We start from the raw sequence: 20806 nt of genomic DNA on the forward strand, positions 1-20806 counted from the left end.
CCTTTACCCACTGTCTGCTCCCTTTACCCACCTTTACCCACTGTCTGCTCCCTTTACCCACTGTCTGCTCCCTTTACCCACTGTCTGCTCCCTTTACCCACTGTCTGCTCCCTTTAACCACTGTCTGCTTCCTTTAACGACTGTCTTTTCCCATTAACCACTGTCTTTTCCCATTAACAACTGTCTTTTCCCTTTAACCAGTGTCTGCTCCCTTTCACCAGTGTCTTCTCCCTTTCACCAGTGTCTGCTCCCTTTCACCAGTGTCAGTTCTACTTCACCAGTGTCAGTTACCCTTCACCAGTGTCAGTTCCCCTTCACCAGTGTCAGTTCCCCTTCACCAGTGTCTGTTCCCCTTCACCAGTGTCTGTCGCTTAGTGTCCACCCCTCCCCAATATCTGCCCTAACACCAATTCTCTTACCCTTATACCAGTCTCTATCCCCATACATGTCCCTCCCTGTACATCTGTCGTCACCTACACAAGTGTCTGTTTGTGTCTGTTCCCCTTCACAAGTGTCTGCTGCTTAGTGTCTACCGCTCCCCCAATATCTGCCCTAACACCAGTATCTGTCCCTCATACCAGTACTATCCCCATACATGCCCCTTCCCATACATCCGTCGCCACCTACACTTGTGTCTGGCTCCTGTCGCCAGTGTCTGTTCCACTTCACCAGTGTCTGTCGCTTAGTGTCCACCCCTCCCCCAGTATCTGTCCCTCATACCAGTGTCCATCCGAATACATGTCCCTCCCATACATCCGTCGCCACCTACACTTGTGTATGCCTCGCAACACCAGTGCCCATCCTCACCACTGAGGTCTGCCCCAACACCATGTCCCTCCTTACACCATTAAGAGTCTGCCTGTCTCCCTACGCTGGCACCAGTCCCTCAGCAACAGTGTCTGTCCCCAAATGTTGCAGTTTCTGTCTCAGCAAGGAGGGAGCGCATATTTGCAGACTGTAGACATGTGAATAGGTCAGCAGCTGTTAAGTGCCTGGGAACCACTAGGAATCCATTTCAGAAAGGGGCCAATGCCACCAGGAAGGCAACATTTTCCCTCTACATCCCTCCACCAGGCATGCCCTCCACAGACATTTAAGAGCAGTTAGAAGTGTGAGTGCATGGAAAAGAATGTGGGATCTACCCCTTACAGGCACCAACTGCTGGAGTCGGTATCAAAGGGTCGCCTCTTCCCCGCTTTCCAAGAAGCAGACTCAGTTATAGGTGAGACTCTGTGTGGGTGGCCCTGTGTGTGTGTGTGTGTGTGTGTGTGTGTGGGGGGGGGGGGGTGGCTCTGTGTGTGTGTGTGTGGGGGGGGGGGTGGCTCTGTGTGTGTGGGTGGCTCTGTGTGTGTGTGTGGGGGTGGCTCTGCGTGTGTGGCTCTGTGTGTGTGGCTCTGTGTGTGGATCTGTGTGTGTGTGGTTCTGTGTATGTATGTGTAGCTCTGTGTGTGTGGCTCTGTGGATAGCTTTTTTTGTAGGTGGCTCTATGTGTGGGTGGCTCTGTGTGTGCGAGGGTGACTTTGTGTAGGTGGCTCTGTGTGTGTGGGTGGCTCTATGTGAATGACTCTGTGGATGGCTCTGTGTGGGTGGCTCTGTATGTGTGTGTGGGTGGCTTTGTGTGTTTGGCTCTGTGGTTGTAAATGCAATAGGTCATGCATTTGCAAGGGATTAAGCTATTGGCATTGTAAATGACAATGCCATTTATTTAACGATTAAGCTATTGGCAATGTAAATGACAATGCCATTTATTTATGATTTAAAAAAAAAATGTCATGAGCAGTACCAATAGCTCTACCTTTAATAATGCCGAGACCATTGCATTGTAAATGCTTGTTCTAAAAGGTTGGGAGGGATGTACTGAGCAGCTGGTCACTGTTCTAGTGTTTCTCTACGAATGTATTTACCAGCCACTCCCTGAGGGCTGGCTTACACTATCAACCCACACCCATCCATCACAAGTGTTACAAGACATGTGACCCTGTCAATAAAATGGGCAGGGCCCATGTGCCCAGGGCCGTTCCAGATACCGTACAACTGAGTATGTGTCTTTACGTTAAGTGTAAGGGGGCCTAGGGCCCCAAACCTTTCCACCTGTAACGTAAAGTACCACGATGGTAAGATATTGAAAATGGTCCTTGTGGTACTTACATGTGATGTCAAAACTTCTTTTAAGAAATGAACAACACAAAAAATAAAGAACCAGGAAACAGAATTAGAAGAAGCATATCCCAGAAGCACCTCCACCCCCCCCCTGTGAGTGGCCTTGGTTTTGACAATTAGGCATCCACTGACATAAATCACACATAATACCTTTTCCAGCCAGGGTTTTCAGATCTCTACTCTTTGTAGCGCCCTTAGTGACCAAGGACATGTCAATGCGCTATAGTCTTTGGCGAAGAACTGCAGCAGGGGGCCCCACCTCGGTGCTGCATTGATGCTTTCCATGCCCAGTGTCTGCCAGAGCCTATTATACCAACCCCTTACGGAGGGAATTATTTCTTTTTTATATCATGGGCTTCACAAGGCACTTCTCTCTCCACCCGGAAAAATGATTCTCCCCACCCTCCCACTCTTTCACCCGCCTCTCTTTCATCACTGTTATCTGCTTTGAATTACATGGCATGTCATTAAAGACTGTTTCCCTGTTTTGGAACGTATCTTTGCCATTAACACCCACTTCCCACCTACTAAACAAACACCCCAATTTCTTTCCTCTCTTAATTCCTTTTTTTCATTTTTTAATTTTATTTGTTTAGATTCCTCACAACTACATAGGAGTGTGTGTTTTGAATATCCAAATTCTCTTTCTATGTGACCCATTACATACGGCCAGAAGCAATCCCCGGTAACTCTGCCACTGAAGATACCAATAGCAGGGCTATCAGTGACTCCCGGAGGGAAAAGTTATCTTGGATTACAAGTGGGACCATGAGGGTCCCTTAGACACTAGGGGGCAGATTTACAAGCCACTTGCGCCACTTTTATGCCGCCGTTGCGTCACTTTTGTGACGCAGCGGTGGCGCAAATCCAGCGCCATGGTGCGGGGTACTTACAACGTGACGCATCTGGGAGATGCGTCACGTTGTAAAGCCCTGCACCACAAAAAGCCATTCCTGCGCAGGTGGGGGCATTCCGGTGCAAGAATGCCTCCTAAAAGGGGCTGAGTGAAATCTACAAGATTTCACTCAGTCACTTTTAGGGCCATGCTGCGTCAAAACCCTGCGCCTGCTTGAAGCAGGCGTAAGGATTGACACAGCATGTTAGAGACAGGGCACCCCCGAGCCTTGCTGGCGACGCAACTCCAGCAATGCGACGCATTTCTGCCGGGGATGCGTCACGCATCTGCCCATCCGAGCGCCATGGTGTGCCGCATTGTAAATGCGGCGCATCAGTGGTGGCGCACGGGTGGGCAGACGAGTCGCAACTCTTCTGGTGCATCTCTGCTGATTAGCAGAGATGCGCCAGAAGTCGTAAATCTGCCCCTTAGAATTAAGGTGGGATCAGTAATTCTGGTCCCAACTGCCCAGGTCATTCCTGGTCTCATTTTTCCAGCGGCGGCTCCTCTGTTATGGCGGAGGAGCGTCGCCCCACTGCTCTCTCAGCAGTGAAACCATGAAAAATACAATGAAAACACAGATTATCATTTCATTTTTCCGTGCCGAGACGGCTCAAGGGCAGGGTAGAGCCGGCTATGCTGATAGACAGTATCTGCCACAGGGGGAGAAGTGGTGGGCACTGCTGCAAGTGTGCTTGACCGTTTGGGTGGCCATGCTAGGACGGCCAACCCGTCATGCGCACTTAGATCTCTCCAACCTGAGCTGTGATGTACAGCCAGATGGTGAAAAAGCAAAGGCTCCCAGCTCTTCACTGAGCGATACACATGCCCCCTCAGGCCAATCATGGCTCTGCTCTCATGCATTACCAGCATGACAGCAGCGCTGTGATTGGCATAGGGGACTGGGAGCCTTGCATGGGCAGCAGGGAGTCCAGAGCAGAGGTGCAGAAGAGTACAGAGGCGAAGGCCAGCAGGTAGGTACATTTAAAAAAAATATATTTTTCATTCCCCCCCCACGCTGCCCCGCTTGCCCCTGCGCTGCCTCGCCACTTTTAAGTCACAGCAGCCACCACTGCATTTTCCCCCAGGATATCAGCTGGTGGAGTTTCCATGTGAAACACTACAGATCCGCAGAACTACCACAGACCTTACAATCTCGTTACTAGCTTAATCTGGATTACCGGGTCCCTCAGTAGAAGGCTCTATGTCAGAAGAAGGTGATATTTTCGCCCCTGTTCTGTATATCGTTACCTCTGTATTATTTTTTGTAAAACACACCTTCTTTGCAGCATTTGTTGGCACTATAAGGAAAGTTCTTTAACCCCTTTACTGCGGGGGTTTTTCACCTCCTGTGCGGGGGTAGGGGGGGGCGCGCGCAGTCCCCCCACATTCTGGTGACGAGCTCAGTTCGTCATGGAGTACAGCGGAGCTGTCCTCATGACGAGCTGAGCTCCTCACGGCCGCACCCATTTTTGGAACGTTCAGCACAGCGGGGAAATTAGCCCTGCGTGCGAATGTTCCAACGACCGTGACGAGCTCAGCTCGTCATGAGTGCAGCTCCACTGTACTCCATGACGATCTGAGCTCGTCAGCAGCATGGATGGAGTTAAATAAATGAATACATCTACTTGTCATGCATTTGATGTACATGTCTAGGGTCACTGGAATCCAGAGACACCTTTGCACCTTACCTTGCCATCTTCGTTATAGACAAAAATATTTCTGGTGCTGTTATCTTTTAAGTATGTGATTTGTAATCCATTTGGGTTTCCTATTTTTGCCGGCTGGAAGGTCACATTCAAATGTTCAATCTTCATAACTGCTTTGGGTTCTTTTGCCTGGAAAACACATCCATGTTAAGTGAATAAACAACAAAAGACAGAAGCAAGGCTGCTGAATGCACTCATATGCCTTTTCGTTACAGGAAGATGAAAAAAGCTACTTTATCTTTCATGTAAAATAACAGCCCTTTTTACCCAACCTACTGAACAGGAAACAAGTTTGCACAAAGATAATAATTTTTTTGTTTTTAATTCTGCCTGCATCAGAATGATACAATTAACAGCTGCCAGTTCTCAACGCATATGACTCATATTTTAGGAAACAAGAATCCAACATTCGCCTTCATCTCATATTCTTATTTTTTTTAGTGAAGACTAAATGCACAGCCTCCATACCTTTCAAGTTTCTCATGGCCATCTGTCAGAACCTCATTCATCCCACCTTTTTTTTCTCTGCATACTGGGACTTGTAGTTCTGTATATGCTCATTTAAAATCAGAACTACAAGAACCAGAAAGCCTGAGGAAATCCTCGACTTGATTAGCTGCTCATAAATGGAAAAGAGATAATGGTCAACAGTAATGATTCCATAAAATTGACCCTACATCATCTTTGATACAATTGGCCGGACCAGGTCTTCTCGCCAACACCGTTTTGTAAACTGAGAGTAGTAGACCGGCGCTGATTGCCCAAAATGCAAGGCATAGCTGATAGTTGATGGCCCCAATGGATTAATTTCTTTCTACAGAATAAAAACATTCCACAGAACACTGAGAGTGTTAAAAAGCCCCCCACCATTTGCAAAGGCGCTGCTAAACGGGTTGAGACATAGTATGGGCCAGTCGCCTCTCAGCACGGGCCAGCCCTCAGCACTTGATCTGCAACTATTTTTTGTTGGCATAGCAAGGGGGAGGGAGGAAGAGAGGAGTCCACCTTCCCCCCTTACCTGCGGCCATGTGGGGAGGCTGTCACTGGAATCACGAGCACCCCCGCTATTACAGGAGCCGTCAGGAGTCAAACGCAGTTATTGCCACGGGCGGCACAACGTCTAGCTACACCACTGCACCGCGTTCTTCACTATCATTCCACTGCCAGTAGATACGCAGAAGACCTTTTAGGTTTAGTCAAGACCTTTTGATTTTACCAAAATTATATGTATAATATAGCTACTTAAAGCAGCTTTCAACCAGCCCTCTTCATCTATTGGTCTATTGTATCATTCACATTTTTCTTCTGCCCACTGCAGCACGCAGTACAGGGCATTGAGTAAGCCCTCTTCCCATTGGCTAACTTCACTGGGTGACGGCATTCTGATCTTTCACAAGGAGCGCATCCGCACACAAAGTAGTTGCTCTTACTGACAGGGACTATTACGGCAATGAGTGCTTTTTGAAAACAAAAAATATTTTCGCTTTTTGACTTTTATTATTATATTGATACACATCCACTATCTTCCCCAAAACCAAAGGTTTTTAAAAATGACAAAAGATCCCAAGCATTGACAAGCTAATGTGTACGGTTTCATCAAGTCCTTAATACCGATACCTTGTGTCTCCCCGGAGAGTGGTATTTGAGGCGGCAGGTGGAAAAGGAGGATAAAGGCAAAGAAGTGTGGAAAGGTGGTGGTTTAATAAAAGAGGTCCTCGTCATGTTTACTGGCTCAGGCCTCATAATAACCTGTGACAGTGCTGGACACCTAAAGCGTATTTTGACATCACTGAAGCTATATTCATAGACATCGAAAAAGTCCAAAGTAAAGACGGAGATTTCAAATGTAAATATTTAATTTATTTACACTCTAGTGTAAATTCAGCTCTGTCAAAAAGGCTGTTTCAAAGTCTTTATTGTAATATAACATTTGACATATGAAAAATACAGCAATCACATATTGTTTCATATAGCAAATAGGATTCCATCCTGTATCTGACAAGCTATTGATAGTTCAGTTTCTTTTATATTTGGTCATAGCACGGAAATGTTAGATTCCTTTCTTATTTGGTTGGTTTAGTTTTATTTAATTATGAGACATGCTCAAACCTTAACCTGACTTCTAATTACCAAAATACTGCCCACTCTTCGCCTTCCTTATGATGTATGTGTTTTTTGGTGGAATAGATCCTTGCGTCTAAACACTTACCTACACCAGTATGCGTCTACACACTTAACTACACCAGTAGTATCAATCTTACATATTAGGGCTTACATTATAAGGGCTTACAAAAGACAAGTGACTGCACAACTAACAGTTCCATCATCAATCAGCTGTACAACATTGGATTATTAGTTGGTGCGGATGACTACTCAACTCAGGTGATAATCACAGTCCTTGTCAGGGTACACCTGCAAAGTCACTAAATTAATCTGTGCTCAAGACCCTGGTAGCTATAGCACAGCGCAGTCAGGCTTAACTTGGAGAAATGTGTAAAGTATTTTTGCAGTTCCAAAACAGTAATAAAGTCAAAGCACCAAGCAATACAAATCTCAAACTGAATTAGAAAAATAGAGTACATTTGAATAAATAAAATGGCAAAAACAACCAAAATCCAATAAGGGCAACCGGTGATGTGGATGGTTTGATGGCAGAAGACAATGGGTTTCCATTTTTGCATTCACTATAGTTCATACGAAGCACCGATTAAAGCTTGATTTAGCTTGCTGCAGCCTTTAGGTGGGATCCCTACCATCACTCATTCCATGCATCTGTCTGGCACTGTTTTCAGAGGACTGAACACTGAAATTAAAATCTTTCCTAAGTCTCGCAAGGAGAATGGGCTCTGGGTTTCTCAGCCCTCCCATCTCCTTTCGATGGCCCACCACCATGGGAAGCCTCAAGCTTTCCATCATTTAGCTTGTTTCCTGGACTACAGTAATGAGCACATTGGAAAGGGTGTTGGGAGCGCCTGGTAATCATATACTGTGCAGGAAGGTAAAAGGGTACACAAGCCAAAATGTGTCTCAGATAACGAACCATGGAGAACCTAGGCAGCAGAAACCAAGGGGCATATTATCAAGGGGGTTTATCTCCGCTTTTTTGGCTTTAAAAGCCAAGAAAGCGGAGATAAAATTATCTCCCTATTACCAAGCTGTCGCTAACACCAGTTAGCGACAGCTAGTAGGAGATAGCGACCATCTTGGGCCCCACTTTGCATGTCAGTGATATTTATCACTAATGAGATGCAAAGTGGGCGTGCCAAGATGTTAGAGACTGAAAACAGTCGCTAACATCGCTATCTCCTATTACCAACGTTTGGAGATATTCGCGCTAAGCGGGAATATCTCCAAAAGCTAACACCTGCCCTGAGCAGTTCTTAGCCATGTTATCCAATGGGAGGTGGATAACATGGCTAAGAGCATTTGCTCGATAATGCATGAATATCGCGGACTTTTCAGCGATATTCATGCATTTTGGCCGTTTTTTATCGCATTTGCGATAAACCTTGTTAATAGCAAGGTTTATCTGCGATAAAAATCGCCGATGTGCGGCGATAATGTTTGTCTCTAAACAAGTTAGAGACAAAAATTATCGCTAGTTGTTGGTAATATGCCCCAAGTTATGGTGTCCGATCTGACGGTATGCTGTGAACTTGCCGGATCAGGTTGTCACCCTTCTCAGAGACTAACTCTCTTCATAAGCTTTTTCTTGTTCTGAGATTCTGGGAGGGTCATACACTGATGCTTGAATTTAAATAGTGGTAAAATCCTTTGTGTTCTTTTTTTAACAAGCCAATTCTATCCCTCTATGTATGTTTTATAAGAACAAAAATTGCTCCAAAGTGTGAGACTCAATTCAAAGTAAATGTGGCCACTGAGACTGGAGACAGAGAAATGTCCACATGCAATAGGTGTGGTTTGAGGTATCTGTTGTGTACACGTCATGCAGATGACCTGGTGTGTGCATATCATAGACGTGGAATCTACTTGACAGGAACATCTACAGGGGCTAGATGTGCTCAGTGCCGGAGTACATTTGCGAGCTGACTAGAATACGAAAACATGCACTATATCATTGAAATAATGCTTTAGGTTGGGAGAAACCTATTTTGCCAATTCCCGAAATCCCAATAAAACCTACTTGTCTTAACTGCAGTAAGTTCTTGACCTCCTCCTTTCATCTAACTTTGTGAACCGAGGAACACTGACCATCAACACCAATCATTTTGGAAATTATGAATCATTTGTCTTTCACCTGAAAACAACACAATCTTACAGTGAACACATAAGGCTGTTTACTACTCGTAGGACACTTCTACAAGCTAATATTAAGCAGAATGTTACTTAATTAATTTGTGCTCAACTTTAATAAATATAGTTTCATGCACCCATTGTTTTATTTTAACACTGTCCACAAGCATAAACCTACAAAAATGAAACACTTCTATGTCTAGGGCAGCCCCTGGGTCGTACTTTGTACACCAAGTGATCCAGGGTCCGTAAGATCTGATCCCAGGACACAGGGGTCCTCTGTTCTTGTCCTGTACTGGCTCATGGGAAAAACGTATGTGCCTGTCTGTCTGCAATGCAACGTCACTGGACCTCCTTTTGTGGCATGGGGAAAAGTGATATGTTGTATACTGGTTTCTCAGGATCTAAGATGCTGTTACATTCCAACAAGCTATCGCCTTTGTGCATTTGAGTCTGTGTTTTATTCCTTACGGCCCAGGATTTTGGTACAAAAAGCTTTTACACAAATATCTTGCTACCTGCTCATTTTTGTTACTGTTTTTCCAGTATTTATACATTTTACAAGCTAAGGATTTTATTGAGGATGCAATACACCACAGCCTTAGTTAAATAAGTTGTGCCTCACATGGAGTTTTCTTAGACTTCCCGGACAAACTTCTTTTCTAATCACACTTAAAATACTGGTCTGACTGCTTGCAGGCTAGAATTAGAGGTAAGTGTTGACACCACAAGCCATTCATTGAGTGAGGAATTGATTACTCCATGACAGTGGATCTGTCTTCTGATCTACTATAGCCTTAGAGCATGCAGTCGCAGATTCTACTGGCCATTAAAGGCCCGCTCCAGCGTTAAAAGCCCGAACCAAAGGCAAGGGCCTTTAAAAAGAAAGTGGACCTTTAATGGCCGGTAGAACCAGCTATGGAGGGCTCTAAAGCTATTAGAACATACCGCCCCTAGAGGGCAGAATGTTCTAATTTGTAAAACAAAGGACTCACAGAGCCCAAGGGGGGGTTAAAAACCCTTGGGCTCCGTGAGGCCTTTGTTCTCAGCAAAGCTTTGAACAAATATTGGAATGTTGATGCTCCACGCTTCTGCAAGTCATTAGAAGCCTGGAGCACTCTGTTGTCTTCAATGAAGCACTCACCATTCCAATGTTCTAATATAAGGGAATTGAAGGCTGACTTTACAGCCGCAGTCAGCTAGTCTTTTTTGGCGAGGGTGGACAGGCAGCAGTACAGAAAAGGTTCTTTGTAATAGTTTAGTAGCTCAAGTTGTATGTTTATCAGGTACTAGCAGCCCGTGCCGACGTTGTCGGGAAGGCTTTGCGAGGTGAAAGGTACTCACCAGCATCGTGCACCCGGGACACGGGCACTACAGCAGCATTTTTGCACCCCTGGGCATGTGGATGTCGACGCTCCTCCCCACGCTCGTGTCCGCTACTAAATGTTTGTTATTAATATACCCTTTTTTTAAACAATAATGTTCCCTGTGTACCAGCACTTGTCAAAAGCAGTTGTGGCCGAAGTAATGTCTTTTGCACAAGTGTTAGGGTCCGGCACACCCCCCGCCATGTATTTGCAAACATATCAATCCGTGACTGATAGCTGTAACTTGGGCAGGTCCCATGTAGCCTCTACGCCCTCGGCCACACGCCTCCGCACAAGTGTTAGGGTCCGGCACCCCCCGCCATGTATTTGCAAACATATGAATCTGTGACTGATACCTGTAACTTCCTTCCATTGCGTGACTGATAGCTGTAACTTCCCTCCATTGCTACTGCGTCCGCTCCTCAATGTGCTGCGCGGGGCCAACAGGCTGTGTGAGTTAGCTCGCGCCATCGGCCACACGCCTCCGTCAGGTGTCGGTTCCGCTTCCGCGCTCCTGTCCGCTCCTCCCCGCGGTCCTGTCCGCTCTTACCTCTGGGCAGGTCCCATGTAGCCTCCGTCAGATATCGGTTCCGCGCTCCTGGCCGCGTTGTATACAGACGCCCATGACGCCAAACGCCACGTTTACCTAAAGCCACGCCCACACGCCATTGCGCCTCTCGCAAGCCGCGTTCATATCACTGTATGCATACGCCCATGCCCCAACGGACTACTTTTCCCCTAACGTCCCCCCCCCCCCCCCCCCCCCCTAATGTATATGGTGTGGTGCTCTATAGCCTATGTCCATCTCCTGGACCTCCCCTTTCCAACGCTGTCTTGGGTGTTGTGATTGGTGGTGTACTTCTGGAGTTTACCCGCCTCAAAGGTTCACAGTTATAATAGTAGTAAAGAAGATAAAGTAGGAATGGAGGTCAACCAAAATAATGTGTTAGTGTTGCATGCTTGTATTTGATTTTTCATTTGAGGAACCCTGTCATTGGCAATAAAGTGCTTGCGAAAGAATAATTCTGGATTAAATTGCCGAATGCTTACATCATTTTTGTTGAAGTACTTCAGTGCTCCTTCCCGCTCTGATAAAATGAATTTTCTACTTAAAAACTGTCCGTTGTCACGTCCTCGCTTCCAAAGGAGCCCTTCTCGATATCCTGCAAGAGAAGAAACCCCAATATTTAGAAAGAAACAGTTAACTTACAAAGTTAACAAATTAGTATTCATGTTGAGATTGGTTTTAATCTTAAAAAATCAGTGTTAATGAACTCAAAATAAGATATGTTTCACAATAACATCAGAAGTGATACAGCTCTAACAAGAATTTAATCGAACTATTTTAAATTAAGCTTCTCCTGTGAAATCCAAAATGTACTATACAAAGTAAAATAATTGTTTTATTTTTATAAAATGTAACAAATTCTCAATTCTGCAACTGTCCAAATAATATATGTATAGACACACCTCTTCATAGAATACTACTTCACGATGTTAATAGTCCATGTTGGCTCTTAGAAGTCAGCTACTCTCCACTCAAGTTGACTGTAACTTTTCAATTGACTCTGTACAGCCCTCTGCTGCCTTTTGCTAGGATTGTGTTATACAAATAACACATGCATACACAGTTCTTTGTTTTATGGTTAAAACAATTACATATGTCTCTATTTGTGGACTATTTCAAGGTGCCACAATATGGTTTTAACTGCTGAAGTTCCTCTAACACTCCACAGGCCTTCCCATAACTGAGGTGTACATTGTTTCCAGGAGTGAATAACCAGCTCAGACTGGTTCTGATCCCCTGACACTCCCAAGGACTGATGTAGCCTCTAACTCTGTCTTCATATAAACCAATCAACATCCAGCGAGCCTGCCTGTGTGTTGTCTGGCCATTTAGTGTGACCTACTACTGCCTTTGCTCATATTTCTCATGAACCTTCTAACAAGGCAGATGAACTGAGGTGGCGAAGTGAGCTAAAGAACGATGATGGATTCAACCCAGATCTGTGACTTGGGGTGAGTGTCTAAAAAGTTTCAGCGCTCTGTCCATCATCTCCTTGTGTTTAGCTGTACTAGATAGCCATTCATTCTTCAGGAAGCGTCTGATAAGGGTCACTGATGCTACACCTAGAACAGCTCTGGATACAGGGCAGTTCCTCCGTAATGGCGGAGGAGCGACTCCCCACTGGTCAGTTAGGCACAAATAAAATGATAGTAAAACAATATTATAATTTTATTTTCCACTGCGTGACTCATGGAATCTAGGGTGGGGCAGGGCGGGCCATGGCAGGGAGGAGGAGAGTTGTGCACTGTAAGTGCGCATGTCAGTTTGGCCGGTCGTATTTTGGTTGCCAAACCGGCATGCACACTTTCATTTCTCCAACCCAGGTGTGTTGCACAGCCGGGTGGAGAAATGGCACAGGTTCCCTGTGGCTGAGCGAGCATCATTCCAGCCGCTCAGGCCAATCACAGCACTGCTCTCATGCTTGGTGTAGCATGAGAGCAGTGTCTGGATTAGTGGGGACCCTGTACTTTGTGCCCCAGTGACTGCCAGGAAGAGAGAAGCACCAAGGTGGCTGGCAGTGTTATCGTCGGCAGCAGGACAGGTACGTTTTAAAAAAATGTAAATGATTATTCCCCTAACACCCTCTCCTTCCCCCCACCCCACCACTTTGGATTTGAGGCAGCCGCCACTGTCTGGATAGGGGAAATGTAATCCATGCCGATGAAGTAAGGGAGAGCCTGACATGCCAATTTATGGGGGCTGCCATGGCTCAGGCAGCTATGACCAACTTTTTAATCATCATTGACATCAAACATCTAACTTCACAAATCATTTTTAATAATCAGCCAAGTGGAGCAAAATATTGAAGTTTAAGTTTCTTTCCTAACCAGAGTCGGTGTTCGGTGAATAAGGACCCCTATGTAGCTAGAAAGACTGCTTTCGTCTCAGCAGCAAGAAAACATGTTTTAAGTTTATTACTAGCAGGACACAGCATCCCTAACTCACTTCAACACCTTATGCAGCTAGGCATACTGGGATCAACAGTACATTTTACAGTTGACCTAACTAATGTCAGAAGCAGGTTCATTCAGAAAGATTTATTCTGTCAAGTGCTTGTTGGAGGTTAGCATACAGTATATACAGCACCCACCTGCAGGTAAAAGAACCACTTTGGGACCACTCAGAGAAGGACATTCCTACAACCTTTATTTCAAATTAACCCAGATAATAAATCAATAGGTTTAGGGCAAGCGGGTCTGCATCCAGAGTGGTAGAATCGGGAACCTGCAATCATTTATTTTTAGAGCAGGCAAACTCTATTTCAAACCAGATTCTGGCATAAGTACAAACATTGGAAAAAACACTAATAAGTATATACATTCCACTGTAACAATGGGTTTAATTTTATAATTTTCTCAGAAGGACAGAGTTCCTCCATATCGGTGTTTGGAATGCATTTTAACTGCAAACAACTAACACCCCTTTATTGAAATAAATGATTGCTAATATTTTGCTTTGATACATTTGTGAATTCTACCTTTCACGTTTGGCAAAATAAAATATGTCACTCTGTTTTTTCCTTTCTGAAACGTATCCTTAGCTAAGAAACCTTCTTAAAATAGGCTACTTCTTGCATAATGTGAAAGGCATTATGAAGAGTAGAACCACATCTACTGTACTCGCCCTATGTCAGGCTCCCTGGGTCATTCCAATGGGAGGAGCCTTAAGCGAAGTGGTAGGTGAATGTGGTACAGCACAGACACCTTTCAGGTCTGCATATCTTTACCCAGTCTAGCAGAGAATTCAGGGGCATATTACCAAGCAATAGCGATAATTATCGCTATGCATGGTTAGCGGGTAAAATTATATCGCCGAGCACCGAGGATTTTTACCGCTGAGATACCTTGATATTATCAAGGTATATCACAAAAGCGGTTAAAATCCTGCGAAATGCATGAATATCGCAGAAAAATCAGCGATATTCATGCATTATCGTGACAATGCTCTTAGCCATGTTATCCACCTTCCATTGGATAATATGGCTAAGAACTGCTTTGGGCAGGCGTTAGCTTTTGGAGATATTCGCGCTTAGCTAGGTAATAGGGCGATAAAATTATCGCCGCTTTAGCGGGAAAAATTCCCGCTAAAGCGTCGATAAGGCCCTTGATAATATGCCCCTTAATGTTTCCTTTGGTTGACACTTCTCTCACTGGCCATCCCTCTGGCCACAGTCTCACCAGCAGTCCATCCAGGGTGCTGTTTATGGTTAGTAAATAATTTCAGGTGGGGGCAAGAGTGGATCTAAGGACCTTTCTGTGACACCCAGTGCCCTATACAAAGGATTTGTTGCCTGCAGTAGCCAGCAGACGCCTGCTGCAATGATCAGACACTGCTTGCATTGAGTTTATCCAGGATGAAATTATTGCTATAATGCTGACTGTTCTCTGTTGGTTGACGTCAGCTTACACCACGCAATGCGGCATCCATGACAGATAATGCTTCATAATATACCGTACCGGGCGGGCTTCCGTGCTGGTGGTGCCGGGCGCAACAATCTTTCTTGGCGCTCCCTATTACCTCCTTCTCCACAAATGTACTCACTACCGCCATCTGACTGTGCCCTTCAATTCTCAATTACCCTTCTCTCACTTGAATTTAATTTATTTTATAGCTCTATTCATACCAATGTAGGGTATCACATTTCTTTATATATCACTCACACACACACACACAAACACACACACATTATATAGAGACAATGAATCATACAAGGGGGTAAGTGAATGAATAGGAAATGTTACTGTGTGATGTAGTTGTCACCTGCCATCCATACTGGTCGGCATTATATGTTAAGAGGGACAGGTCTGGAGAAACATAAACTCACGATTTAAAATGTAACACAGTGGTTGGAGATCAGTTTATAGCCCACTGTGCTTTTTCCTCAAGTGCTCTTAACTACTCTGACCTGCTCTACTCACAATCTACTCTTCTATCCATCCTTCCATACTGAATATTTCACATCGTTAACCCCTTCGCTGCGGGGGTTAATCCCCTGCTGTGCTGGGGGTGAGGGGGGCACACACGGCGCCCCCATGCTCATGACGAGCTGAGCTCGTCATGAGCAACGGCGCTCCTGTGCTCATGACTAGCTCAACTCTTCACAGGTGTATTGCCTCCCGTGGAACGCTCAGCACAGCGGGGGAATTCTCCCCGCACCTGAGCGTTCCACGGGCCATGACGGGCTGAGCTCGTCATGAGCACTGGAGCGCCGTGGCTCATGACAAGCAAAGCTCGTCATGAGCGTCCAAGGAGTTAGGCAACCAGCAAATAAACCATATTTAAGGTCGTGAACAGGCTGCATTGTGTGCATATTTACGTGCCCTTGCTGTCGGCTGTCAGCGTGCAGGGTTTATTATCCTCCCTGACGTTTGTCTCTCCCGAGATATTTATGGAAACATCCCTGGCACAACCGTGACCATGCCTAGCATAACTGTGGTCAAGTTTTGCATATTGGTGACCCTGGTAAAATTGTGATTGTTTTCACACATTATGGCATCCATGGCCTAATAAAGGCCAACCCTGGAATGTAATATAATAGATAGCATCAGAGGCAGAATCTGGGCTTGTGACTGCTGTAACAGTAGTTAGGTGTGACATATGGGTGGCCCTTGTAAAATTGTGATTGTCTTCACCAGTAATGGCATCCTTGGCCTAATAGAGGCCATCCCTGGTGCTCCTTCAAGCTATGCAGCGTTCCGCCAGTGGCGGAGTGGGTTACCTCGCGCCGTTTGCACCGATTTTTAGTGCCGGGTGTTTGTCCCGCAAGGTCAATTCAGCATGAGTGGCATCTTGCACAGTGCAAGGGCACGCTGCTTCTTTCTGTCGCTCGAGTACAAGTTCTACTCGAGTGGCAGCTTCCTCAACGCGAACTGAAGCTTTCTCAATGCGAGCGATAGCGACCATTCGCGACGGCCCGTGTTGAGAAATCTCGCAGGGAAGTGGTCTAGTGTTGGATATTCCTAGCTCATGCTCGCCAACTTACTATTGGGAAAAAAGTCCACTTCGTGGCGAGCTCAGCAAAGTTCCCGGGCAGAGTTCGCCGCCCAGGCTTATTTCAAAGATAGAATCAGAGGCAGCATCTGGCCTCATGATGACTGGAGACCAAACATTTATTAACTGAATAAGAAAATGAGTACTTTGGGGCTTACACAGCTACGTTATAATTACAAAGTGACAAGTTTCTTTTTGGCAGTATTGTGCTTGTTTCTTTAAAATGGAAACAAACTGTATTTGACTTCAAAATATGTGTATTATCAGAATCTGTTACGCTGATGATTGCATAGGCAGGAGAAATGTAAATCTAATAACGTAATTGATAATCAATGATGAGTTGGGACGATTTATAGCGGATATTATTTCCTTGGTACCAGAGGACACTTTGTAGTATGGCTGTTATTTTATTACTCATGTAAAGGCACTTTACACCATACCATTGGCTAATGTGACCTGTTGTTGTCACGACGGTAATCTTGCAGAAGGTGATCACTATAGTAATCTTTTCTGATGTGATCACTATTGAAAGTGTATTAACATTTATCAATAGCACACAGTGATTTCATTGTAATAAATTCATCTTATTAACTTGTGACATTTTCCAATTCATACCATGAACTGCTCATCAGCACTTTTATAACTCTTCTGACAATGGGGGGGGGGTGTACAGAAGGGGATGGTTATAGAACCATTACCACACACATTTCTTGACTATTAATACTTTCTTACTAACACAAATTTCTTGACTATTAATACTTTCTTACTAACACAAATTTCTTGACTATTAATACTTTCTTACTAACACACATTTCTTGACTATTGCTACTTCATAGTGCTATTACTTTTCATTAATCTCATCACCTTTGCTAGGGAAAGACTTTTGTAACATAACACATTCCTACCTTTCATTTACTATAATTTTTTTTTTTACATTTCTTGTTCCTGGAAGGTGTGTCACTCCCATTTCCTGTTTTCTTTAACAACAAAGCCACATTACCAGAAATGAGCCATATCCTGTGTACACGTTTCTGGTTCATTGCTCTTCAATATAATGTTAAGGCCTTTATCTTACTTGTGATAATTGTATCTCTTACCGAATAAAGATAACATTTTTTTGCAGGTCATTTTTTAAACCACGCCTTGTTTAGTAGCAGGTGAGGTGACAGCATTTCATTGTAGTTTACTACAAGTATAATGATTTCGATTCGCGTACGATTCAACCACGGCCTCATATTGAGTGGTCAACAACAGACAAAGATGGAAATCTGTAAGAGCATCTCTGGGCTCTATTGCGAAAAGGACAGAATACCAAAATAAATGTAAGGCAATAAGCCTTTCCAAAAACTGGACTTATCTTATCTTATCTTATCTTAAGGGAGACTTGTATAGCGCTCTGTCACCATAGGTTTCCTGGCGCTAGTTCACAGAATAAATTCGGTGCGCAAACCTTATTACGAATGAATGAGAATAGATCTCAGTGTCATTACACTGCAGAGTATGCGTGTAATACTAGCTAATGCTATGTGCAACCTTAGCATGGGCCAGAATGTTTTGGTTATAAAATCCATAAATCATTAACAAGTTTACCCAAGCTGTATCAGACTGCTGGGTAGAATGGTTGAAGGTGTTGTGGTGATGTTTCCTTGGAGACTGAATTCTCAGCGGTAGGTGTCGTGGGTAATCCCTAGCGGGACCGAGTGTGTAAAATTTTAGAATTTTAGAATATAAATTGTGTTTCAGGTAGTTATTTCTGTCTTTCAGTAGGGAATCCACAGGAACACCGCATAAGCACATTCGACGCATATCATACATACCTACATAGTAATTGTTAGAAATATTCTAATTCATCACACATTGACCAGTAATCAGAACAAGATTAACCAGTGTTTCATGTAGGAGGCTATACCATGAAATGAATAGGGATGGTTTGAATTAAAGATGCGGCACATTGACCAGCAATTGACCTTTGGCGTGTGAGCAGAGATTAGTGTCATGAATTGTAGGGTGGATTCATATTTATATCCATAATCCAAATGCATGCTTTTCTTGTTAACTCACTTTTTATTATGCTCAAAATAGTCAAAAGTGAATCAGTAAAACAATAACATCTTAACAAGTTAATAAGCATACATTATGTGTATTATACATTACCTACATATTAATTCATAAATGAAACAGGTCAATATTAACACAGAATTAAATGAAATAAACACAACCAGGAAATACATACTAGGGGTTGGGGTTGAGAGAGGTGTAGAGGGAACCACAGTAATGAACTGTTAAATACTAAAAAGTATAAAGTGATGATGAAGAATGTTTAACCTTCCTAGAACTTTCGCTTATGTTTTTGGGCTCAATCCTTCCAAATATTGTCAGGTAAATATATTTTAAGAGAGTACCCAGGTTTGTTCCAATCTCTAGAAGTCATCCAAAAAATAAGAACTTTTCTTTTCAGAAAAAATGCATGCCAGGATATGTTTAAAGTCTTCCTAAATATAGCGTTGCGGTTACCCCTACAGAAACCATGATACCAAAATGTTTGCTAAGATGGAACCAAAAAATGACTTTATGCGGATTATTTTTTATTATTAAAATACTTCAATTCTTTCCAAAATATTTTTGTCTTTGTGGGTAATAAAAAAACACCTATGCTTATAGACGACAGTTCTGCTTTGGCAGTGCTAGCAATGTTCAGATGTACATAGTTATTCATTATATAAATGTGATGGTACCCATAATGTTATACATAGAAAAAGGTAAAGGGATTTTTTAATGCTTGTGTCTTAGACTCAGAATAATAATCAATCCATCTTTGCCTCCTCACTTTAAGGTCCATTTCCTAGTTAAATGAATCATTTTCTTTTCTTTAGGTATCTATAATCTTTGTAGATTTATCTTGATAATGTATCAAATGATACAGAGCAGCAGCCGTGTTAGCCTTTTTCAAGGTGGATTGTTGCTCAAGGTCTATGCAGGGATCGAAGAGTTGTTACAATGAGATATGTATCCTGCATACATACTTATTAGTATTATATTGGTTGAAGTCATCCTTGATTAAGCAATATTTATATTATTAAAGTGCTTAAAAATACCATGGAAGGTAAAGTGATGTAGCAAAGTGCTTGACGTGATCCTATCCTGTCAACTGAGTTATCGGGATTGATATGTAATGTCTGTGCTGTGTTGAATTGAGGTGGCCTTTACAACATCTCATGGGTTTTCAATATACTCACACTTCTAAGAGAGATGGACTTTATATATTTTACCAGTACCCAATTGAGGTTTCTGTTGATTACCAGTTTCGTGTTGTTGAAAAATAAGTAGCTAATTGGCTTATGCTACATCAGGAATGCATGGACATAGGTACTATTGGCTCTTATTATAAGAAGGGTTCCTATTGAACTAAATGTGCTAGACCCTTGTCTTTGGCTTCAAAATAACATCTGGATTGAGACTCAGGGTCAAGCAGAAATTCCAACAATGAGATTTCCATGTAGCCAAACTTCCAACAACTTACACGAACCACCGTGCTGAAATAGCGGATGTACCTTTTTTAAACATCTCTTTTCTGAATATTAGCTCAACCACTGTAAATAAAGCTATAAGCTCCACCAAGTGCCGGAAGTACATTTAGAAAGTCAGGAGCGTTCATTCCCACGCTCTTCCCAAAATGTGTTCCCAACAGGCTGGGATGAAGAAACACCACTACCCAGTTTACTCAGTTGCTCCGCAGGCATCTGAAAGGATGGGTGAAAGGTTCCCACCAGGAGGCTAGAACAGATGTGCCTTGGAAACAGCAATCTCTGGCACACCACACAATCATGCCAACACAGCTCAAGCAGGTGGGGCGGCAGGTAGCATTGCTTTTCAAACTGGTATGCAATACATACCTCACCCTTGAGTTGAAGTGCTGGAGGCAAAGGCAGTTACAGTACAAGAATCAACCTAACAGTACCGGTTTAACCCTTCCACTAAAATTTGGCAATCACTTCACAACTGTATGCAAATAGCTGCAATGACAGCAGCAGCAACTGAGTAACAATCCATTTATTCGATATTGTGGTTAAACTAGATTCATACAGACACTGATGCTTGTGGAATAAAGTATCCCTTGTATTTCCATGTCGCTACTTCTGGAAGAAATACTTCTTTTTTTCGCTTTCAATGTGTGCTGATAACTGGTCTCACTGAAATTAAATGAAAAGAAAACCAGGCACCTGTGACCAGCATTGGCAAAGTTAGTCGGATTGGCCCTGGCACGCTGGTGCAATGTTTATTTTTTTTATTGTAAGCATAAAGTAAAAAGAAAAAATAATTGGAACCTAAGGATTGTGATCATATGCTTGCAAATGAAAAAAAC

The 20806-nt window shown here is 43.6% G+C and overlaps 1 protein-coding gene across 1 annotated transcript in view; it reads right to left on the minus strand.

The window, feature by feature from the left end:
* The window catches only part of ADAP1 (ArfGAP with dual PH domains 1), a 455296-nt gene that overhangs the window by 38508 nt on the left and 395982 nt on the right, over positions 1 to 20806 (minus strand). Inside the window, exons 5-6 of the mRNA XM_086940564.1 lie at positions 11436 to 11548; positions 4747 to 4893 (exon numbers count right to left, since the gene is read on the minus strand). Of these exons, the coding sequence (XP_086796690.1) occupies positions 4747 to 4893; positions 11436 to 11548 (260 nt within the window). The remainder of the gene's footprint in view (positions 1 to 4746; positions 4894 to 11435; positions 11549 to 20806) is intronic.

This window comes from Lissotriton vulgaris, chromosome 10 (assembly GCF_964263255.1).
Source record: "Lissotriton vulgaris chromosome 10, aLisVul1.2, whole genome shotgun sequence".
NCBI lineage: Eukaryota > Metazoa > Chordata > Amphibia > Caudata > Salamandridae > Lissotriton > Lissotriton vulgaris.